Source organism: Syngnathus floridae, chromosome 16, assembly GCF_059516105.1.
Source record: "Syngnathus floridae isolate MCC-2025c chromosome 16, RoL_Sflo_1.0, whole genome shotgun sequence".
NCBI lineage: Eukaryota > Metazoa > Chordata > Actinopteri > Syngnathiformes > Syngnathidae > Syngnathus > Syngnathus floridae.
In genome coordinates, this window is record NC_142428.1 from 8,948,808 (window position 1) to 8,971,822 (window position 23,015).

Genomic DNA, 23,015 nt, shown 5'->3' on the forward strand with positions numbered 1-23,015 from the left:
GGAGTACCTTTGTGTAAAATAGAATGATCCAGATTTATAATCTTGGAATAGGCGACCCACATAAGAGGAAAAGGTGGAACCCACTTGTCTTTCTGCGTTTATTTTCACAAAAGAGACCATACAGCATCTCCTCAGCGCTGCAGGCACAGCGCCAACATTGAGACTGCACACTTGACCGGAGGGGATGTGCGCCATTGGCTCTTTGGCAGTCACGTGGCCACAAGGCCCAAGTCCCATGTGTCAGGCTTCAGTAATTGAGGCTTACACATGGTATAGATCAGATGGAGCTCTGACCGCAGCATTCCGACGGCAAGGAGAGGAGGACAAATGCTTTTAGGAGTGCTAGCAAACGTCGCAAAAGTGTCATGTTTTGCGCTACAGTTGAGAATAAACACACCTGCTTAGGTACGCTAAATCAAATTAAAAATGGCTAAGTCTTAATGCGCTAGTCGTGTGCCTCCATTGATTTGAGGGATTTAGGATCAGTGCCTGGTAATGGCACTGATTTAAGCTGCAGTGAGAACCTTTTTCTGGTTTAAAAAATGCCTTCTAATTTTGTTAAAATACAAACATTCAACAAAGTAGCGACTGCATGTTAACATACCTCTCTAGGTTGTTTAAGAAGGAGATTATTTAAAAAAAAAAAAGCAAAATAATATCTGAAATTTGAGTGGTACTGAGATTTAATTTAGGGGATGCTTGAGCCCCTAAAATGGGCTAGAAACGCCCAAGCTTCTGCAATAAAAAAAAAAAACGAAATTCATTTTAAGACTTTCATCACATCTTGTCCAGAACTGCCAGTAATCACGAAGAACACTGTATCTGTCAATGTAATGTAGACGTGTGAGGCAGAGGATGGATAACTTGATATTTGAACTAACTTGGTAAGAGGTGGGGTTTACGTAGTCAGTCACGTGACACTTGACGAACAGACTAAATATTGAAAATAGGATCCACCAAACGTTTTTTTTTAAACTGACAAAACTTAATTAAACTGCAATGCGTTACAGCGTTGTATTGATATTATTATTATTATTATTATTATTATTATTATTATTATTTTGTTTATTGTAGTTTTGGAGTTCGAGATTAGGTCGGTATCCACCCGCCGGAGCTCGGCTCTCCTCGGCTCGGCTCGGCTTGGGTGTACTGTCTCTTTAAGGTCTCCAAGGCTGGTCTGTTTCGTATTGATCCGGCCACCATTTTCCAACACACAGCGGCGGCAGCGCAGCTAGCAGCACGGCCCACCGACAGCCAGGGAAGCAGGCAAGCGGGGAGACGGCGAGCCGACCCACCCTCACGACCCGGAGAGAGGAAGCGTCCTTCCCCTCGGCACCGGCGGGGCAGTCATGGCGGCCAACATGTACCGGGTCGGAGGTAAGACAAAGTGGTGGTGGGGGGGCGACGCTGCCAGCGGGGAGGTTTGTCAGTCAGTCAGTCAGTCCGTCAGTCAGTCACGGTTGGACCCGCCATGGTAAATTCTCTGTTGATGCATTTGTCTTTTTCCTCCTCCTCCGTCCTCCTCCTCCGTCCTCCTCTTCCTCGTCGTCTATTTTACTCCCTAGAGGAGGTATGAGCGCCTTCCTCATGATGATGACTCGCGGGTGGCGATAAAGAGTCGTGTTATTGTCTAACTTACAATGAGCGCCGACTACCACATTGGTAAAAGTTATTATAAACTACTTTTGGCTTATGGTTTTATTGGTTGGATCGCCCACTAATCGCCCTCTCTACACACAAAGCAACTCCCGTGTGGAATTCCTGGTTTACTAAAATGTCATTTAAAAATGTCTTTGTGTCCAAATGGATGGACAAAACATTAGGGACACCTGCATGGGGGGGGGGGGGGGCTGCGTCGGTCAGTGACAGTCGCTGTCTGGCTACTCTGCGACAGTTGCTTCTATGCAAAAGATTGAGGGTCATGTGTTCAACTTTCTACCACTGTCCTGTCATTCCAGAATTCCCACATGTGCAGGCGTTATTCATCTCTGAAGGCGAAAGCATCGCCGGGACGACATTTAAAATACGTTGCTGATCGGCGACGATGGCTTTCGGTGCTAGAAGTTGGGTGTCTGGTGCTAAACATCACACATCCAGTTCTTTCGGAATTCCCTAACACGCAGGCGTGGTCACGGCTCTGCTACGACCTCCGTCGCCAGCCAACAAGGGTACTTCGTTACATGACCATCGTGTGTTGAAAGGCGAGCATCCGTTGGAAAGTAAATTGGCTCATCCATGGGATTTGCCTGACCCGTTCTGGTTTGAACTCATTGGATCATAGCGCGCTGGCCCAGATGCAGTTGAGTGTTGCAATTGGGCCTAACGCAGGACTGAGTCAACATCATCCCATTGCATAATAAACTTTTTTTGATCAAATTTTGATAAAGAAGCACCTCACTGTCCGAAAAAAAAGTTGATTCACTGCATAAAATAGCGTTTAACCCGTTTTTGTCTCACTGGCCTGGTTCGAATCAACTCAGCAGTCTCTGTTGGTGACACGCCTCGATTGGCTCAAGCCAACCTCGACGTCACGCTCTCGGAAGCCCGCCGGTTGGTCGATGTTGGAAGCTGGAAGCTTTGACAGGGTGGGGGGAGGGGGGTAGCTTTCATTTCCCGGGTTGAGGCGGCAGGAGGGATGATGGGAAACGGAGAGAGACGGCGTGACGCTGCTCGCTCGGCCCCCAGGCTCTCTCACGTGGCGGAAACTCCCAGCAGCCCCTGCTTGCCTTGCCACTTCTTACAACTTCTCACACATCCCCTTCATGACTACTTTGTTTCCCAGCTCGGGAACAAAGAGGACAACCTGGCGCCACTACCTTTTTGGCGCCAAATTCAACTGGCTCATGATTTCATGGCTCCCATGGAGCTGTCGCGGGCAAACGTCTGCATTCTTTATTTTTGTTTCTCGGTTTGGATTAGAAAAGTCCAATGAGCGGACTTGTGCCCCGGTGATGTGATTCACGCTTTGATTCGTACAAGAAGGACCAAACAATTTGAATGGGAATTGACCTGGCGTGTTCACAAATCCAAAAACAAAATTTTACCAGAATAAATAATGAAATAGGGGACATTTGCCAAACTTCACAAAAAATAGTTGTAATTTTAGTCGGATTGTGGTCGGTCCAGACATGGCATCTGTAAAGTTGCACTCTGTCGCCGTTCTGTATTACACAAACGGCGGCAGTGGCTTGAGTACGTCGTCGCCCCGGGGGTGACTCAGGTGGGGGAGGGGCGTGCGCTTTTCTGCATTTCGGGGGGCCCGCCAGGCGAACACTCGCTCGCTCCGGGCACCCGACCAAGTGTGCGGGGTATAATCCGACGGCGCTCGGCCAAGACGCACGCCGAGCTAAGAGCGGGCGGCTCACCAAGCCTGGGGGGCCTGCGGGGATGTCCCGGTGAGCGCTAAGCCTCTGATGGGTCTGGACCCGTGCCAGCGCCAAACACACACATGCACGCACACACGGCAGGGAACTGTGACATGTGCGAGTCCTGAGATAACGTATGGCTCTTGATATGAGTTTAAATTCAAATGGTCTGTTTTTCAAAGACGACTTGGTTCAAGATGACTCATCCGTCTTTTGCTCTTGTTCCTCTTTCCCAATTTGACCCCCCCACCCCCTCGCAGATTATGTTTATTTTGAGAACTCGTCCAGTAACCCGCTGCTGATCAGGAGGATCGAGGAGTTGAATAAGGTGAGCATGTGTTGTATTTATTTATTTATTTATTTATTGATCGATGTGGTGCTGATTTAACGTCCCGCCTCCTTCCAGAATGTGACTCTTTAAATAATTAACTGGCGGTCGGAGTCGCGCTCCTTCCCGACGGCCCATCCCGCCCACCCAAAACACCCAGGCGGTTTTAACGAGAATGAAGCAATTTTCGGAGGCCGTCGTGTGTGAAGAGGCCAGCGTCGGGACAGCTGCTTAACAGCCGTGGCCTCGGTTTACCGCGTCTCGACATTCGCCATTTTCACATTAGGAACGAAGGCACTCGCTCACACGAGACAGGAAGTTTCATTCCTGCCCTAATTATTGTTTCTTGTTAGATTTTTTAGTTTTTACGTCTGGAGCCTAGCAGAGGGGGGGCACTTTACTTATTTATTTATGTATTTTTTCTTCGGAAGCTTGGGAACCTTAAAAAAACATTTTCAGCAGTGCAGTCCACTCGTATTGCTTGCGCAATAACCCACTCAAACCAAAAGGTGGTGCTGTGACAATATAAAAAAATCTGCATCCGATAGCTAACGTGCATTACTGCCTCCTATAGGTGTGGAGTGGCACAACGGGTGTGGGGAGAATTTAGAATGAGTGCAATCTTCTTTATTTCTCTCACAGGATGATTAAAGAATATTTTTTTTTCTAAGGTCAAAAGATTTCCTCATAACATAAACAAAAGAAATGAGTCTGGCGTATTTGCCCATAACAAGAAGCTCTGTGTCAGTGTCAATACTTTTCGCAGTGCACTTTATTTACACGTGCGTGGGCCACAGATCAATGTCTAAATGACCATTATTGCTTTTTTTTGCACTTAATTATTTTACTGCCCACCCAACCCATAAAAGAATCAATACATTGAGGCCATTTTGCACGTTTTAAATGTCACAGTGAATGGCAACACTCAAAATTTATGTGTTGACGCTGCTTGTAATTTTCAAGGAGTCAAATTGCCCCACAATGTGTTTCCAGCCAAACTTAAAATTGAGCCTCTTTTTTTTAATATATTTTTTTCAAATGGGTCTTCATCTATTGTCTGCGTTCACGACGGCACCGCCTGTTGCTATGGTAACGCCGATTGTCTCTCCTCCGCAGACCGCCAATGGAAACGTGGAGGCCAAAGTGGTGTGCTTTTACAGACGGAGGGACATCTCCAGCACGCTCATCGCCCTGGCCGACAAGCACGCCAGTGAGTGACCGAGCGTAACTCCGGCCTCCAAAAGTCAAGCGAGCGCCACCACTCCGTCCCGTCATCCTCCCGGGGCTTCTTTCCACATGCTACTCTGGTGGCAATACGAGGACAAGTCCGCGTGTGCATATTTGCCTTTCATTGCGTACTCGCATAGTGGTTCTTGGAGCCAGTGTGGTGCTGGCGGTCTTTTGAATGGCTTCCTGGCTGCTTGGCGCTGAGGGAGAACTATTAAAAACAAAGAGCTAATGAGAAATCGCCAGCACGGTACGAGCGGTCAGCATTTCATCTGTCAGTAAAAGTTTTGACCCTGGGTGGGCGGGGCTTCTTGAGGCGCCATCGAGGGAGCACTCTGAATTTGTGCAAGCAAAATAGTTGATCGATGACTCACAGCACACGCGCAACACACACATATACACACACGCAGTTGGCCGCCGTCCTCCACTGGTCCGTAGCGACACTGAATTAAAGCTACCCACAAGCCGTTTTTGTGACGAATACGTAAACACATGTGCAGCACACGCAAGCATACCACCCATGCGGCCACACGCACACACATGCACATACATACACACACACACACACACGCACACACACTGGGCTGCTGAGACGCACACAGGATGTAGCCCACACCCATGCAGCCGTGGATTTCTGTCTGGAAGTGCCTCACCAAACTATCTGGCACAGCGCCGTTAAAAAAAACAGCCTGCTTTTATTTTGAGCTAACGCTATTAGCTCATGGTGTTCTTTTAGAATGACATGATTTGAGTTAGCCCATTTACGTCACATGGACGTGGACGACATTTTTTGTTGTTGTTGGTCAACATTGAATTTCGCCACATATGTCATAATTCGGGTCGTAGTACAGCCCAAGACTATACCAAGAACAATCAAGGCTGCAAGAAGCCATGATTTGCGCTCTTGAGCAATGTCTGCTATCTGCTAGCGGTCAATATGCTGTTATTATAACTCTGCTACAGGAAATATGGTCCTTGGTCCAGTTCAAGAGCTGCCGGTTTAGGCAGCTAATTAATCGGCGTGAATCAAATGCGCAGTTTGCGAGTCGGTTCAGGCTCGCTCGCCGATACCTGACACAAAACGTCCCCTCTTGCCTTGTCGTTGAGGTGAAGTGAGTTCGTTAAGGCTTCTTGTAAGGCGACCTCATTCGTCAATAATTGATAATGGGCCCTGACAGGTGAGACGGATGGGCAATTTGCGCAGGAGGGTGCGCGCAAGATTGGCCTGTCCTCTGCTCGGCCGCTGTTGCCACTTGTCTCACTTCGTCATAATCTCACTTCCTATTTGATTTCATTTTTGATTCAATAAGATCGGGTAATAATTAGCTGCTCGATGATAGCTTGAATGGAGTGTGTGACTCTGTGCTTGTGTGTGCGTGTCGGTGTGTGTGCGTGTTTGAGAGTGTGTATTGATTTTGGCCACACATCCCCGCTTGTGAGAATCCCTTGATTGCTTTTGTTGGGCCTTGCGACTGGCTGGCTCTGTCTGGCTTCTAATGAAAGTCCAAATGAATTGGATCACGTACTGGCGCGCTCTCTCTCTCGTAGTCTCTCCAACATCTCTTGCTCTCTTTTACTCTCCCTCGCATGTTTTGGCTCTCCCGCTCCCACCAGATTTCTCTATTACTCTTCCTCCTCCTCGCCCTCCCGCTGTCTTGACACATTGCTCCCCTCGTCCAATGTTCCGCCGCTATTGCCGCAACTCTTATTTGAGCTATTTTAGCTTCACCTCATTTTTCCCCCTCACCTCCTTCACCCCACTTCATCTATAATCCAAGGGCTATCATCTTAAAGTGATTAGGGCAATATGTCTTCACAATAAAATGTTAGGGATCCCCAAATATTTGACTCCACTTGACCTCCTCCCCACTCTAACATAAATTGTGGGAAAAAACAAGTGACGTACTTTGAATTGTTTCTATAGCTGATGTTTACCCTCCCCGGTTTTCTCCTTTCCCAGGGGAGCTGGAGGAGGAGATGGAGAACCCCGAGATGACCGACCTCCCCGAGAAGCAGAAACATCAGCTCAGACACAGGGAGCTCTTCTTATCCCGCCAGCTCGAGTCCCTCCCGGCCACGCACATCAGGTACGCCCAAATACGGACGCCATGAATGCAGGTGGTCCCCTGGGGTGGCCTTCTCATGTGGTGTCGTGTCGTTCTCCTCCAGAGGGAAATGTTGTGTGACGCTGCTGAATGAGACGGAAGCGCTCAAGTCGTACCTGGACAGAGAGGTGCGTGTGTTCGTCACACACAGCAGTCGGCACGGCCACCCTCGTGTAGTAATAAGACTCACCTCAAGGACAACTGGTCACTTTTTCCCCAGGATGCCTTCTTCTACTCGCTGGTGTACGACCCCCAGCAGAAGACCTTGCTGGCCGACAAGGGCGAGATCCGGGTGGGCAACAAGTATCAGGCCGACATCACTGACCTGCTCAACGAAGGTGGGCCTGATGCTCTCGCTAGTTGTTGGCGCCCTTGTTTGCATGTCTGCCTGATTTGTTCTACCTCATGAATATGGATGATTTTTTTTTTAACTATTTTATATTACTAGTTCACAATGAGCATTTACTCCCGTGTTTAGTGGGGCTTAAAGCCAAAATTGAATTCATAGCAGGTGGGATTGCAATTAGCGCACGACGGGTGGGGGGTGCCGAGCTAGCTAATTAAAGCCACTTTAATTGCTTTTTTTTTTTTAAACACTTAGTTTGATGCTCAGACAGGTTTGTGCTTCTGACTTTCAAAATGAAAGACATCAGAAAAAATCTGATTGGATAGTTATATTGTTGGTAATGTTTTGTGTGTGTAGGTGAGGAGGATGCCAGGGACCTGGAGAAACTAGAGGAGAAGATCTGGGAGCCCAGCAGTTCGCTGACGGAGAAGCAGATTGACCAGTTTTTGGTGGTCGCTCGGTAAGGTTGAGCAAGTCACCTTGCAATGTTTCCACATAAGAGTACCATTGTAAAAGCTAATCACTCTTGAAAAAAGTTCAGCATAGCACTCCATTACATTCTCACTGAGCTGACACATGCTCTAAAAAGAATCTCCAAATGAAGAAAACATCTTTCGAATTTTTTGTTGTTATTTAGGTCGGTGGGTACATTTGCCCGAGCCTTAGACTGCAGCAGCTCTGTGCGCCAGCCCAGCCTTCACATGAGCGCCGCCGCGGCCTCCAGAGACATCACCTTGGTGAGCGCACCCAAAAACATTGGTGATTGGTGGCAAAGCAACACTGCTGGAATGTTCTCCTCTCACTTACTCCCATCTCACACACATCTGTCTCACATCCTGCGGCGTGTAGTTCCACGCCATGGACACACTGCACGGCACGGGCTACGACGTGACGCGGGCCATCGCAGCGCTGGTGCCCCAGGGCGGCCCGGTTCTGTGTCGCGACGAGATGGAAGAGTGGAGCGCCTCCGAGGCCAACCTGTTCGAGGAGGCGCTGGAGAAATACGGAAAGGACTTCACCGACATCCAGCAGGATTTTGTGAGTAGATGCTACTCACGATGAAATGAAATGGATGAGAAACAAACAAAATGGGAAAGAAGCCTCTTTGAATGTTGTGATTGTGTGCATCACTCTGTCACCTGGTGGCCACTTGCCGTCAGTGCCGCTCATCTTGATTCCCTTTTTGGCCCTTCGTACGTTTGACGTTTTGCCCCCTTTGTCCCTCCCAGTTACCCTGGAAGTCCCTGACGAGCATCATTGAGTATTACTACATGTGGAAGACCACTGACAGATATGTGCAGCAGGTAAAAAAAGAAAAGAAGAAGAAAAAAAAAAAGAAAAATTCTTGAATCATCTGTAAGGAACATTTGGACTGTGTTGCTCCAAGGCCTTCAGTTGAAGACAGTATGGCACAGATTTGACTTGTTTTCAGATGCAACTGTTTCCCAACCTTGCTTCAGGCACCAATGTTTTTTTTTCAAGTCTATACGTGAGACGACTCGACATTAAAAATATTTTTGCTGAAATGTGCTTGTGAAAACAAGTTGTATGAGTAAACAAGCTGTATGCATGAATACATAATGGCCTCGCTCTCCTTTTGACTTACAGAAACGATTAAAGGCAGCCGAGGCCGAAAGCAAGTTGAAGCAGGTCTACATCCCCAACTAGTGAGTATACGATCACTTGACACCTGCATTATTTATCTGTCGCTCGGCATAGTGACCGTATCGACCTTGTCCACGTGCATTTTGCGCTCCTGTTGCAGTAACAAGCCAAACCCCAACCAGCTGAGCAGCAACCCAAAGCCCGTGGCCCTGGTCAACGGAGCAGCCGGAGCCGCAGCGCCCGGACACCCGGGACTGCCGGGTCCGGGGCAGAACCCACCGCCACTCGCACGAGCCTGTGAAAGCTGCTACAGTAAGTCCTTCATCTCGTGCGTGTCGATGATATTTGCCAAGAAAGAAATGACGAAACACGTGACAAGTGAGTTTTTGAAAACATCTCAATGCAAATAGCATGAAATCAAAAAATGAACCATATTCAGCTTTAGCTTACAACCAAAACAAAAGAATTGAGCTCGCTGTTCCAATACTGTTGGAGGGGACTGCATAAACTCAACTCACTTTGACCTCCACCATAAAAGGAGGCTCACGACTTATGTGTATGCGCAGCCAACAGTTCCTACCAGTGGTACTCGTGGGGTCCACCCAACATGCAGTGTCGCCTGTGCGCCTCCTGCTGGACATACTGGAAAAAGTACGGCGGGCTGAAGATGCCCACCAGGCTGGACGGGGAGCGACCCGGACCCAACCGCAGCAGCATGGTACGCAGATGTGTGACATGGGTCCCACCGTGCAACGGGCCTCACGTCCTCTGTGTCGCACTCAGAGCCCTCATGGCGTGCCTCTGCGGCACAGCAGCAGCCCCAAGTTTGCCGTCAAGACGCGGCAGGCCTTCTACCTGCAGACCACCGCCCTGACGAGGGTGGCGCGCCGCCTCTGCCAGGACATCATCAAGCCCCGTTACCTGGGCCGCCACCCCTACCTCCCCGTCAACACGGCCGCCATCAAGGCTGAATGTAATATTTGATGTTTTTTCGCGACTAGCAAAAATCTGCCAGTCCTCAAATTGCCACAAAATGGCGACGAAGCACTTTTTCTTTGGACGAAACGAAGCTCCTCCTTTCAGTTCAACACGGTTGCGTAGCACAAAAATGCCACCGGATGGTGCCAAAGCACTGTTTATTTTTTGGAGGGGAGTATTGTGCCTTTCTAATCCGTCACATCTCCACAGGTGCGCTACGGTTGCCAGATAAAGATCCCGGCAAGCCTTCGCCGCTCAAACCAACAGAACGCAAACCTCTGGAGTCGGTGGTTCGGTATCTTGGTACGCTCGCTTCGACACTCGCCTTTCCCGGCACATCGAGAAGCCAAGCGTTGTGTTGAAGTCGATGCTGATCCGAAAATCAATGTGCGTTGTTTTCCTGCTGACAGAAGCACATCCCCGTCCAGTTAAAGTGGAGGCACCCGCCAGGGTGGCGTCCATCTCCACGGGCAGCCTGACGCCCATCAAGTCCTCCCCCATCCTCAACAACGGCTCCCCCACCATCCTGGGAAAGCGCAGCTATGAACAGCACAATGGATTGGACGGTGAGTCCCTCCTGTCCTGAGAAAAATGCCATTTTATTATTCATGTTTTTATTTTTTACTCTGTGTTGTAAGAAAATGCTGACTTCATTCATGTAACATCTTGAATAGTCAGACTCAATTCTTCGCTGAGCTGACTGACGCTTTATTTATGGTAGAAGCATTAAAAGCAGCGGCGTGAAGGCCCAATGCGGAGCAAAGTTTGAGAGTCGGGTTGTTAGCGGTGTCCTACTTTGACCGTCCTCGGTAGACTTGACGGAGAGGGGGAGAAGAGACAGACTGACAGATCAAGAGAGGACGGCTTTGGCCTCGCTCGCTTTACGCCCGAGGCAACCCTCCATGTCGTCATGGTAACGGCACAGACGAAGAGGAGGAGGCTGCTAGTCTATCCTCGTTGAACTTTCAGAGGGTTATTCCAGAAAGCGCGATATGTGAAAACTCTGAATAAGTTAACCCTGAAATGAGGGAAACTCTGAGTTAACCATTCCAGAAAGAGAGGTAACTTAAACTCTGGGTCAGTTGCTGACTTACTCTGTGAACATAACCTGCTCGCTGGCAGGTTTACTATAAGAGACCCAGAGTTTCAACCTGTCTCCTCCCACACAAAGAAAGCGGTTAATCATGGATTGGCTGTTCATTCAAAATCCGATCGACATGGAAGCCATAATCATTCGAAACACTTTATGTTGCGAGGGAATCTTCTGGCCCGGATTAGACGTTTTATCATTTCTAGAAGAATGTCTTTTCGAATGCTACCGCTTTTCTTAGAACAGTATACTTTATCTCAATAAAGTATATGAAGTAATTTCTATAGTGGTTGTGCACGTGTGTAACTCTAGGTTAACATACTCTGTTGATTGAACTAACTACATATTAATAATTACATAGAGTACCATTATTATAACATTACAAAAAAAAAATATTATGAAAACCTGATGTGCTAAAACCAAAATATGTGCTCATGTATGTGTGTGTTTGCTGCTGCATGACAGGCAGCAAATCCAAAGGCTTGACCCCCCAGTGGGACATCATGGCCAAACGCATGAGCGAGGTGGGCCGGCCCTCGCCTGCCATGCACGACGAGGTGCACCAACTGGACTGACCTCCTCCGTCCGCCACTCGCAACGACCAGGTCAGTCGCACTACACATTCCACAAATGAATGTCCAAGCGCCTGCCGATGCTTAACATTGCCGATTTGCATTTTTTTTTACAAGGATCAAACCAGGCTTTAATTAAAAAAAAAAAAAAAAAAAGAAGAAGAAGAATAGTCAAACCTCGGTTTTCAAACGTCCCGGTTCTTGAACAAATCGGAATTCGAACAAACAATTTGAGATTTTTTTGCTTCGGTTGTCGAACAAAATTTGGAGGTCTAAGCTCGCGAGATGAGTCGGTAGGACCCAAGAAAACCCGACCGCGCGGCCCGGATGCCGACTGACTCCGTTGTTATTGTATTTTCGTTACTTTGAGGATTGTATTAACCCCTAATCATGCCTCCAAAGAAAGCAAGTGGGAGCAGCAAAGCCATCCTAAAACACAAAGACGCTCTTAAAGCAATGCGACACTGAGTGCCCGGCACGCTGCGGTTGCGTGATCGGACCAAATTATGATCCCTGCACACTGAGGTCCACTTAAATTTTGGAAAGTACATCAGGACTTTAAAAATATTTTCTAAATTTCAGCGACGGCTCCGTCACAATAATGCGACCAGCGCGGTGCAGTTGCGCGGTTGGCGACGCGCTACAGTTGTGCGTTCGGCGGTGCGCTGCAGTTGCGCGATCGGACAAAATTAAGCTCCCTGCGCACTTCTGTCCACTTAAATTTTGGAAAGTATATCAGGACTTTCAAAATATTTTCTAAATATCAACAATATCTCTGTCACAATAATGCGACCAGCGCGGTGCAGTTGCTCGGCCGGCGACGCGCTACGGTTGCGCGATCGGACAAAAATGCGCAAATGAAAAAATGGGAAAAACCGATTCGGAATTCGACCGATTTGCTTCTTGAACTGCCTTCTGGAATGGATTGTGGTCGAAAACTGAGGTTTGATTGTATATTTATTTTTTTTGTTTTGTAAACGAGCCACCCATGCAAGTCATTACAAACTAAAAGTTTGTTGTTGTTTGTGTCCTTTCCCTGCAGAGGGCGCCAGAACTCACGTTCCACTAAAAGGTTTGGTTGTTGAGTTCAGCTGGAAGGAGCCTATTGTTTTTGTTTTGTTTTTTCTTCAGCCGTCTGACGGTCCAATTCTTTGTACAGGACTGTTTATTACTTGCATCTTTTGTCGTCAAAATATTTTGTTTTTGTTGTTTATTGTTCCTTTTTTTACCGTCTATAAATGCGCTTCTTGCTCTTCTTTGGTGGACAAATGTTTCATAAGGAATGCTTGTGAAGTTAAAAAAAAATCCTGTGGAAGGACTGTAACATAAGCCACTTGCGACTTGTATGTCTTTTGTTTTTTTTATGGGTTATTATTCCAAACCCCCCGTGAGGAGATGCACTTTTATTTCATGACCTGCATTAACTCCGTATGTTTTTTTTTTTTGGGTTATGGTTGTCATTTTGAATTTGAGGGGGAAAAAAAAAAGAAAAAAAACGCTTTATGGGAATCTTGTTTTGTCTGCCGGGCCTGAGCGCTCTTTGGGCCAAGAGAGGTTTAACTTATTGAGAAGGACTCGCTGTTTTTTCTACCTTTTTCACAAGTATTGCATCTATGCTTCGATAATGTCATTAAAAAATACAAAGAGAACATTGATTTGCCCTTCATGTGTTTTGTCTTCTTTTGGGAGGGAGGGAGAAGTCTGGCCTGTAAAGACAAATTAGCAATCTGCTTGGTTGAGAAAAACACTTTAGGTCACTACTTTAGCCTTTTTTTTTAAGTTTTGTGCATACTTTCATCGCACGGCAAGGGGGGGGGGGCAACATGTTGCAGACGCGCAACCACAAATCGAGCGCCCTCCGCAGTGCCTCTTATGTAATCTGCGGTTAATGACTTCATCCCGCTTTGCGTGAGATGAATTATGTCACGCGCTTCCAACGTCATTAATACGCGACCCCGTTCTAGTGGCGTCATGGTCTTTAGTAGTGCTGATTAACAGCATGACTAAGCGTCGTGCTCGTATTTTGCGTGCGTGACGTTCAAGGGCTTGTCAGCGGGCCGCAGAGATGAGCTCGCCATCCGCGCACGCGTGTGTAACAGAACGGCGCATCGGCGTTTGACGCGTTTGCGTACAAAGCAATGGAGACTCCGCCCGTGCTGCGTTCAAGTTCCAACTATGTATCCATCCATTCAACATTTGCTATGATGCAGTCCGGTGGAGTTTTTGGTGGGTAAGAAAAAAGACAAGCAAACTGAAATTCATTTAAAAACATCAAACACAACTTTATCTGTGCATTGGGATGAGTTATTTGAAAAATGTAAGACAATGTACATTTTTGATGGTTTCATTTTGTATTGAATAACTACCACTAATTTTGGTTAGGAGTAATAACAGTAGTAAGTAACTGACGTCAATGTGTGATAATGCTCAAAATTCATTTAAGTTATGCTATTTAGCGCTTATTAACCGTGAACAAACCCATATGATCTTTTTGGGTTAGAGTGAAGACGAGCACCAGTTTGCCGTCAAGGAATGTAGACTTGCCTATCACGTTCAAAGGCCTAAAGCCAACTTGTTTTACGCTTTAATCACTGAAGTTCACAAGAAAGCTCCATTTTGCCTTTTAGTTCCACATCAAAGTATAAAATAAAAATACAATACGGCCTTCCAAAGAACAGACGTGAAAATGTTCTTCCTAGCAATTTCTCAACTGACTTACATATTTCTATGAAAGCCGCACAAAATGTTTTTTAGTGCATGCACACTGACAATTGTGCACACACCTGTACCAGTCCACCAGGCCCACACACAAAGTCACGCACAGCAGCACATGCACCAACACACACTCAAAAGTGACACACACACCAAAGTTGCATGCCAAGTACTCAATGGCACTTCTCCCCCACTTCCTTCCAGACCTGGGCCCCGAGTCGACGAGCCGCGTGGCCATGGCGACCATGTCCATCCTGCAGCCGCCATCGCCACTGCCGGCCCTGTGCCGCTGGTACCTGTACGCTATCCACGGCTTTGTGTGCGAGGTGATGTTCACGGCATGCTGGGAGTTCACAACGAACCGCAGCTGGAAGTTCCCGGGCTTCACCAGCGTGTGGGCGCTGCTCATCTACGGCTTCTGTATCCTGGCCATTGAGCGTATGTACCTGCGGCTGCGCGACCACGTCAACGTGGTGCTGCGCTGTGTCATCTACACGCTGTGGACGTACGCGTGGGAGCTGAGCACGGGCCTGCTCCTGCGTCGGTTTGGAGCCTGCCCCTGGGACTACTCCAAGTTCAGGTACAACTTCATGGGCCTGGTGACAGCCGAGTACGCCGTGCCATGGTTCTGCGCTGCCTACCTGGTGGAGCGCTTGGTCATCCAGAACACCCTGCGACTGCGCTACCATGATGGCTCCGATGACGGCTGGACCGATCCCCTCAGAGCCACCCGCCGGGGCGACAAGAGGCTGCGGTTGTTCAAGTGGGACTGAGCTCCTCGCCACCCTGTTGTTTCAATGCAAAAATAGCCCCCCCAAAAAACAACAACAAAAAACTGGAGGAAAAAGCAATAATAAAACATGTAAAGCCAATATCTTGTGTCACAACTCGTTGGCAAGAAGTGACAATTCACAAATTTAGAAAGCTCATCGCAAAATTTTAAATTAACTTTACAATCTTAATGTAAAAATCAATGCAGTGAATTGTAAAGACAAAGACAGAAAGGGTTACAAATGGGTCATTTAAATGAAAAGTAAAAAATTAGGAGAAATAAAATGTTTAGACTGATGTCAAAGTAGAAGTCAAAGTGAAGAAAAGTAGTAAAAATTAAAACTTTACAAATAAAAGTACAAATATTGTGAAATCGTAAAAACAATAAAAACGTAAAAAAAAAGGGTAAAAGAAATTGTCAAAAGTTATTTAGGCCAAAAACAAAATTCTCAAATGTTAAAAATAAAAAATTGTTGTGGTGATTTCAACGATTTAATGTTCAAAGAGCCATATTGACCCCCAAAAAAACACACCATACCTGTCCGGAGCCGCAAAAATCTAAAAGCTTTTTATAAGGCAACAGACTGTCAATACATGAGCTGTATGCCTACTATGAAAATAATTAGGTAGGCTACAAACAAAAGTTTAAGATCAGGGGATTTTTGAGAATATTTGTCAATTTTCGCACATGACCTGAGTGTTAGAGGCTGTGATGTACCGAAGTCAAATTCCTTGTTGAAGTCAAATTCAAACATGGCCAATAAAAATTCTGGAATCTTGAAATACAAAGCAACAAAGCGACGCAAAACGTCGCCCCCGGATGGACTTTGTTGTGCAGCAGGAGATGGGCATATTCGCTGTCAACTTCATCTAGCAATCCACTGAACTGGCGGTGGTTTAATGCTTTTTGCGATTATTTCGTTCACAATACGGATGACAAGGTTCATTACCTCTATACACTCCGCTGGGAATGTTTACGCACACAAGCGCATTTCGATCCAATGCTTTCTGTCGTAAAGTCACAAACTTTTGCGACACTCTCATGCACTCGGTGCATCGTCTGTAGCGACTGAAATCAGGTGGCCAGTGTATATCTCAGTTAAACACTGCAGCACAGCCTCGCAGATCTTCTCCCCCCGTGTTTGGCCTTTTTAGAGGTATCAATTTCTTCTTGCGGCCCATTAGAGCTCACGTACCTGCATAGCAGAGCTGTCTGATATCGGTGACGTCACACGACTCATCACAGGAGAAAGCTGGAGCTGAATTGATGTCCTTGATTTGCTGATCGGTGATATTGTTTGCCATTCAAATTACTTCACTGTTTTTGCAGAGAGAGGCATGTCTTTAATTTTCTGAATGATTTCGGGTTTTGTTTTTGAAATCCGAAAATAGGCACTCTGATATTTTAACGAACGAATCCTTCATGTGCTCGCCATTGGTGAATGGTTTTACGCGCTTTACTATCTCCGGGGCTGCAACAAAACTTGCCGTAGTAGTAGAGTTTGGAGATGCAATCCACTTCTTGAAACTGTTTTTTCGTTTCTCAAATTGCACTTTTCCTCTCAGTTCCAAATGGGTGATCGGTAGCACATTTAGCATGCCTTAGCTGAAAATGTCGCTCCAAATTGCTCGTTATATTTGACAACTTCTCATTGCAAATTAGACATGCAGGCAGGCAATCCTTCAGCATTGGCAATGAAAGCAAATAGTTGAGTCCATTCTTTCTTATAGCCTCTGTTCTCGTCAGAAATCTTTCTCTTTTTGCCTTTTGAATCCATGGCCCGTCACTCACGCACCTGTTTGTTTACAACTCGCCTGTGCTGTGTCGCTTGCTATGACGCAATTTTGCGCCATTCGGAAATTCAGTATTTTTAATATATTTACAACTTCATAAATTTTCTACAGTATAAGAATGTCTGTGTCATGATTACCTTCTAAAAACCATATTTAAAAAAACAAAACAAAACATCTTTTTCCATTTTCACGCATTTATGCAAGAGCTCCAGGGAGCCGCTAGGGGCGTGCTAAAGAGCAGCCGCGGCTTTCCGACCCCTGATTTAGACGATTGAATTAGACATTTACAAATGTAAAAGTTAAACCAATTAAACCGATGAAGTTTAACCAAAAGAAAGTGGCCTTGTTAAGCAGCGATGAATCTGCAGATAGGAAGAACAAGATTACTGAATACAACTTTGTTCGCAGCTGAAATTGGGAGCCACTTAACAGTTGAACTGCAACGCTGCAATGGCGAACAGGTAGTTTTCAGTTTTCATGCCTACATTATTAAACTCCGGTTAGCAACAAAAAAGGGTTGATTCGACAGCCCTCGAGACAAATTAAGGGTGAACAGAATGGTGATCTTACCATGCTGACAGCCGCATTGCTGGACCTGGAGAACCACCGCCCAAGTCTTCTCACTGTCGTTAGGTAAGGCAAATCACATTGCTTCTATTTTTATTTAATTGTACAAACTAAATAATGCATATAATTTATTTCAAGACAGATGTCATGATTTGTTTGTAAAGGTATTCAACTAAAAATATTGAACAAGAAAACGTAAAGGTAATAAAGATAAACCGCAGGTGAAAGCATGTCCTACATACGTTTGTCCTCACGATGGCGACCTCTCCTTTTTATCCCTTTTCCTTCAGCTATACTAGTCGATGCGTATTCTCACTGGACACTTCATTATGCTCTTTTCTGTACCTTTTACATTTCACATGTGAATTGAATTTCTGGATGTTATTAGAATGTAAGTGTACCTAATAAAGTGGCTTTACGTGTATCCTGGGTCACAAACGTGTCCAGTCATAGGCCGTGGCCCCTGGGGTCCCGGACCTGCCACTCCAAATATGGGCGTTTGTTACCTGAGCTCAAGTTTCAACAAGGGAATTTTTTTTAACCCCCTTCAGTGTTGTCAGGTTTCCATTTACCGCTAGCGCTTGGATTATACTGCAGAATGTAGACTGACCGGAGAGACTGTCCAATGTCCTGCCTAAGGCGCTGCTATGTGTCGCATTGTGCCTGCAGCTATAGATATGTAGATGTATTAACTGATTTAAAAAAAAAAAAAAAAAAAACATTTGTTTTCCTTTTTGTGTGTGAGTATTTCATTATTAGTATCGTACATAATTTAAAGGCACCCATAAGTAGAATGTTAGCATGCTAACATGCTACGCTACAGCTTGGACAGCTCTGCCGCTGTTGACAGTTATTCAAAGGCCTTGGTCACAGCGCAGCGCGCTTAAGTTCAACGGTCTTCAGCGTCTTTTGCATATTTCAAATGTTGTTTGAACTGTAAATAATCCCTCTGATACATCCTGCCGCTTAGCATATCGTGTCGTACATCAACAAAGGCAAATGAGGGTAACTTATTTGGCGGGCTTTTATTATGTTTCAAGAATAAGAATGGATTATTGTTGGAATAAAGTGGTACTAAAAACATAAAAATGTCTTTTTTTTTTTCTCCCTCGTAGTAGTCCAACTTTCGCTACCTTCTTCTCATAATTTTTCTGATGACCTCGTCGCTTGTTAGCGTGGCCCCTCACGGCACATGGGATGTTGTCATGGTATGCAAACGGTAATTTTCCGATTGGCAACTGTTGCCGTCAACCGCTTGTTGACATTTGGGGCAGCTGTCGTCTTTGTTACGCTCATCAAACAAGATAACAATCCAACTGTGTCATGACGCTCAACTGCTCTTTTTTAACCAACGTCATCGTCTTCGGCTTGTGAGCTGAACAATTATTCAAAATCAAATTGAGTCCGCAATGTAGTTGACAGACTCACCGAGACAAAATTTGCGATTAGAACACTTACCCCTCTAAAAATGTTGAAATTTGCCTTTACTGTATTTATATTCGTATACATCTAAACTAACTTTTTAAATATTAGCCTTAAAAGTAATAAACTTTCAGATTCTTGCCAAATTTTTGTCGTAAAACAACGGCTAAATTCCCGCACCTAGTTTTCTCACCCAACATGTGTGCTCCACTAAACTCCTCCTGAGAACATTTACACAACACAAAGAAGTTGTGCAATCGTTTTGTTGTCTTACGTAAACAAAAGCGCCAGAGCTGTGTTTAATGGCCGTCCATCTCGGTGAAGCATCGTCCGTGATTGGCCGAGAGTTGGTGGCCAGACGGGCCGCTGAGATGCAGCGGTGGGGCTAATCTTCCCGTGGGCCTTTCTGGCTTTGGCTTTTGTGTCACCGCTGGATGACTGATTGGTGGAGTGATTGATTGGTGTCGGCAAACAATGGCCGACACGCCTTTGAGCTTTTTACCTTCGTCGCTGTTGCACTTTGTCAATGACTGACAGAGCAAAACTGGAAATGCAGGCTCCGGTTCCTCGTTGTCGCTGACCTCATTCTGTAATTGGAAAAACAACTCGGTCACAAGCTGCCTGATCGAGAGAATGGCGGCTCGGTCTATGTCCTGGTTTGAGAGGTCAATGTCCTGAAAGTAGAGATCTACGATCTGGCTATCAACATCTTTGTTGTGTAGGTCTACATCCTAAGCATTGAAGGACGGGGTCAGACTGGTGTTGCGTAGTTCACAAGGTCTGCAGGTTGGGGGGTCCGCCCGCTCGCAATTGCCCCCAAAGTCACCCCACCGCAGCGTTTACGACACGACCTCGCCGGTGATCCGAGACGTCAGGAATGCAAGTGTATTGGCATCGCTCCTTGGGGACCGTATGCCGGGCGTGTGGGTTACGGCGCGGCTGTGATCTTGGAAGGCAAGAGGGGCACCCCAACATGTGCCGAGCCAGACTGGAACATGGGTCACCTTTCGACCGCGTGCCTTCCGACTTTTGATGTGCGCTCGCCGACAGTTGGCGCGTTCTGCCCTCTCTGGCCTGTCCTCAGGTTCGAGTCGGCAGACCACCCATGTCTGATAAAATGCCCGCGCGGGTTTATATTCGCACAAGAATGTGGGCCATCTGATCATCCCGCCCGGCAGCCCATCTGGACCCTCCAGAACCTCACTCGCTAGTTCCTCACGTTTATCGCTGAAATTGCGCACTTGCGAGGATTTATCCTCATGAGGACTTTTGAGCGCCGCCTCACTTGGCTCGGTAATGTTTTTCAAGACTTTTTCCCCCTATCCGGACTGCAGGTCGGAGTGTGCGATTGAGTAAATGAGACCATTATGTTGCTCCTCCCTCACTGCAGCCAGAGCATATAACCTGCTCCGACTCCGGCAGCGGCTGGGAGAAGACCCCGTGGAGCTTAAAAAAAAAAAAAAAAGTGCGCATAAACAGGCTAATTTTAGCATAACATAACACCACCTGCCGAGTTCTTGAAAAGCTCCCATTTTCATGAGGCTCTTCTTAAAACTTGCGCTGACTCAGCAGTTGGGCGTGTGTGGGTGTTGATTAACGGGCAATTAAGTCTAGTTTTGATTGTTGTTGTCAAGCTAGGTGTGGCTAATTGCACTTAACCACTGAGCATGTTGCTAATTCGGCGTAATTGATTGTGCCAGTTATTGACCTCTAAGTCTTTTTGTGGACTTTCTGACTTAAAAGCAAGCAAGCTGCCAAGTTCACACATGCTACGAATAGACGACACTGTGTTAGCGACAGGTGTAAACTCCCGACCCCACCGCCCCCTCACTTCCTTATCTGTTCAAACAAACTTTCACCTCAACAGTCTTCAGCGTTTCACATCTGCGCCGACAAAATATCCCATCAAACGCTCGCGATATGCTATCAAAGTCCTGCCTGTCGTTCGTGCTGGCAAACAGACTTTTATCCCAAAACAGGAAGCAAAGTGCGGCCTAACGAAGGTTGACAGGGAATTTTGCTGTTCTGCTTGTAGCCGTCGCGCTTGATACTCGTCTGTCATCTTGTGAGCTGGCCTGATGTGGTGGAAGCATTTTGAATAGTTGATGATAGAAAAGGGATGGATGAAAAAGGATCATGACGTGTTCTCGTGCGTGACGCAGCTTGCCGTTGTTGCGCAAGGCGTTCCTCCTGGCAGCGTATTAGGTCCACGCCAATTCAGGCACTAACCTGCTTCGTGATGTCTTTACGTAAGCGGGGTGAGGAGATGCTGGCGCTGTTGTGTCACCGCCGCAGGTCGACTGAAGCTGTTTGATTGAGGCATTGGGAGGCCACCACCAGGGGGCGCTGGAAGAGTTATCACAAGAGAGGTGGGGGTGGCGTTGTCAGGATGCAGGTCACACTCGAGTTATCTCCCCTATTTCCTCCCCCTCCACTCTTCCTCTTTCATCTTCCTTTCACTTGTTTTTCTTGACTCAGCCCCCCCTCCCCCCTTTTGGCCCAGCCATCCCAGCACGAGTTGAAGATGTTTTTTTTTCATACATCAAAATGTAACAATCACCTGTTTTAGTGTAAACACAAAAGTAAAAATTTGCGAATCTGTTTCCCGGTCATCACAACACTTTTCACCAAAACATTTTGCTATTTTTCAGGAGTGTGTGACAACCATGACTTGCCAGGGCTCGGCTGACTTGATGTCAGATCTGAGTTTAGACATTTGTCTTTTAGCGGTTTATTCTTCTCTCTTGATGGCTCTTACCACCCCACAGCAGTGTGCAACTAGCTTGGCGGTGTGTGTGTGTGCGCGCGCGCACGTGCATGTGTGTCTTCACGTGCGTGAGTCCGTGGGTGTGTGTATGTATGTGTGGTTTTGTCCACACGCCACGTTGCACAATTGCCAATCTGGGCATCATTTCGCAGGCAAATAAACAGGCAATCCAGATGGATTAAATGTATTGGCAAGAAACAGCGGGTTGGGGGTTCAAAAGTGAGTGGGTGGGTGGGGTCCATTCCGGGATGGATGGACGGACGTGGAAAAAGTGCAGCGCTGCAGAAATGCATTCCAAGGTGGGAAAGCCGAGTGGTGGGGTGTGTTGGGTTCCACGACTATCATGTTCTTTGCGGCTTTGGCCTCCGTCGGCACTAAATGGCGGGAAAAGCGCAGCGAGTGTAGCGATGATTAGCCGGCCAAAGAAGAGGCCAAAACCAGACTGGCGAGAGAGAGAGAAATGTTTTGGCCTCCAACTTTTATCGTTTATTGATGAAACCCCCGTTTGGGGGGGGGTTGCAGGGAAAATTCCCAGGCCTTAAAAGAACAAAGCTTGATTGAGTGGCTCCCTGAGAGAAAAAGCCGCCTTGTTATTCCATGTCCTGTGTGTCTGCGCATGCTGATACATGTTTGGCGCGACCATGGGGGAAGGGTGGGGGGGGCGAGTCGGCCTGACTGCTAATGAACTCGGGGTGCAACGGCGTTGGGCTCAAAGGGCTCTTTCTCCCGCCGGGCCAGCAGCAGTCAGCTGCCCGCCGAGCTGACCCGCGGCTCTGTGATGATGTCACCGCCGCATTCATCCGCGGCGAGGCCGCACGTCTGGGCGGCAATCAAATGGCCCATTAAAAAGCCTCCACCGCTTCTCCTTTCACGTCGCTCGCTGATTGAGACGCAGCTGCTGCCACCCAAAGCCGTGCCAAGCCAACCGCTTTAGTTTCTCCCTGGAATGGCGCAAAGTGTATTCCATGCAAAACCGAGTGCGTGTTGACGTGACACCCCAAATTCATATGCAATAGTTTCGTGTCGACTCGGTGCACATCGGAAAAACCAGGACTGAGACTTGCTTCAGAGAAAATTGAAGAAACTATCCAAAATGAGATTAAGGGCACAGAGAATAGGCAGCAAAGTGGAAATTGAGGCAATTGCAAAATTTCGCTTTCTCGGTTCTCGTGTCAAGAGAGCGAGCAGCATTTTTCCAAACAACATTTTGACATTCACAGTTTTGCTAGCTTGCTTGCTTTTTGCCTGTCTTTCCGTTTCGGTGGTGTTCATTGAGCGCTTGTCACCAAGGGCAACGAAGTGGGGGGGGTCTAGTGTCCACCCCCTCCCTCCCTGCCTCCCTCCTCTCCTTCACTGCTTTTGGCAG

At 46.9% G+C, this 23,015-nt stretch overlaps 3 protein-coding genes across 4 annotated transcripts in view; all 3 read left to right on the forward strand.

Moving 5' to 3' along the window:
• Nucleotides 1–1,174: 1,174 nt before the first annotated feature.
• mta1 (metastasis associated 1) lies at nt 1,175–13,271 on the forward strand. Its single transcript, XM_088400508.1, has 18 exons — nt 1,175–1,377; nt 3,626–3,693; nt 4,810–4,903; nt 6,881–7,007; nt 7,090–7,153; nt 7,246–7,363; nt 7,729–7,831; nt 8,009–8,108; nt 8,221–8,409; nt 8,601–8,675; nt 8,980–9,038; nt 9,137–9,288; nt 9,543–9,694; nt 9,760–9,949; nt 10,165–10,257; nt 10,365–10,520; nt 11,510–11,649; nt 12,659–13,271. Exons 1-17 carry the CDS (start codon nt 1,350–1,352, stop codon nt 11,617–11,619), a joined length of 1,878 nt encoding a protein of 625 aa, XP_088256634.1. The 5' UTR covers nt 1,175–1,349; the 3' UTR covers nt 11,620–11,649; nt 12,659–13,271.
• A 315-nt stretch (nt 13,272–13,586) lies between these two features.
• tmem229b (transmembrane protein 229B) lies at nt 13,587–15,200 on the forward strand. The gene is made up of 2 exons (XM_088356450.1): nt 13,587–13,842; nt 14,533–15,200. The coding sequence occupies exons 1-2, from the start codon at nt 13,755–13,757 to the stop codon at nt 15,099–15,101; spliced, it is 657 nt and encodes a 218-aa protein (XP_088212576.1). The 5' UTR covers nt 13,587–13,754; the 3' UTR covers nt 15,102–15,200.
• Nucleotides 15,201–17,039: 1,839 nt separating this feature from the next.
• plekhh1 (pleckstrin homology, MyTH4 and FERM domain containing H1) overlaps nt 17,040–23,015 on the forward strand; it is a 66,526-nt gene continuing 60,550 nt past the window's right edge. Inside the window, exon 1 of one of the 2 annotated variants that reach the window (XM_088356443.1) lies at nt 17,040–17,526. The gene's annotated coding sequence lies outside the window, so the exon portion shown is untranslated. The remainder of the gene's footprint in view (nt 17,527–23,015) is intronic. The other variant, XM_088356446.1, reaches the window with a different exon arrangement.

Coding starts and splice junctions, on each gene's coding strand:
- mta1 (XM_088400508.1), top strand. CDS start 1,350: ATGGCGGCCAACATGTACCGGGTCGGAG. Junction 4,904..6,880: donor CCTGGCCGACAAGCACGCCA/GTGAGTGACCGA, acceptor CTCCTTTCCCAG/GGGAGCTGGAGGAGGAGATG. Junction 8,676..8,979: donor CTGACAGATATGTGCAGCAG/GTAAAAAAAGAA, acceptor TTTGACTTACAG/AAACGATTAAAGGCAGCCGA.
- tmem229b (XM_088356450.1), top strand. CDS start 13,755: ATGGAGACTCCGCCCGTGCTGCGTTCAAGTTCCAACTATGTATCCATC. Junction 13,843..14,532: donor GCAGTCCGGTGGAGTTTTTG/GTGGGTAAGAAA, acceptor ACTTCCTTCCAG/ACCTGGGCCCCGAGTCGACG.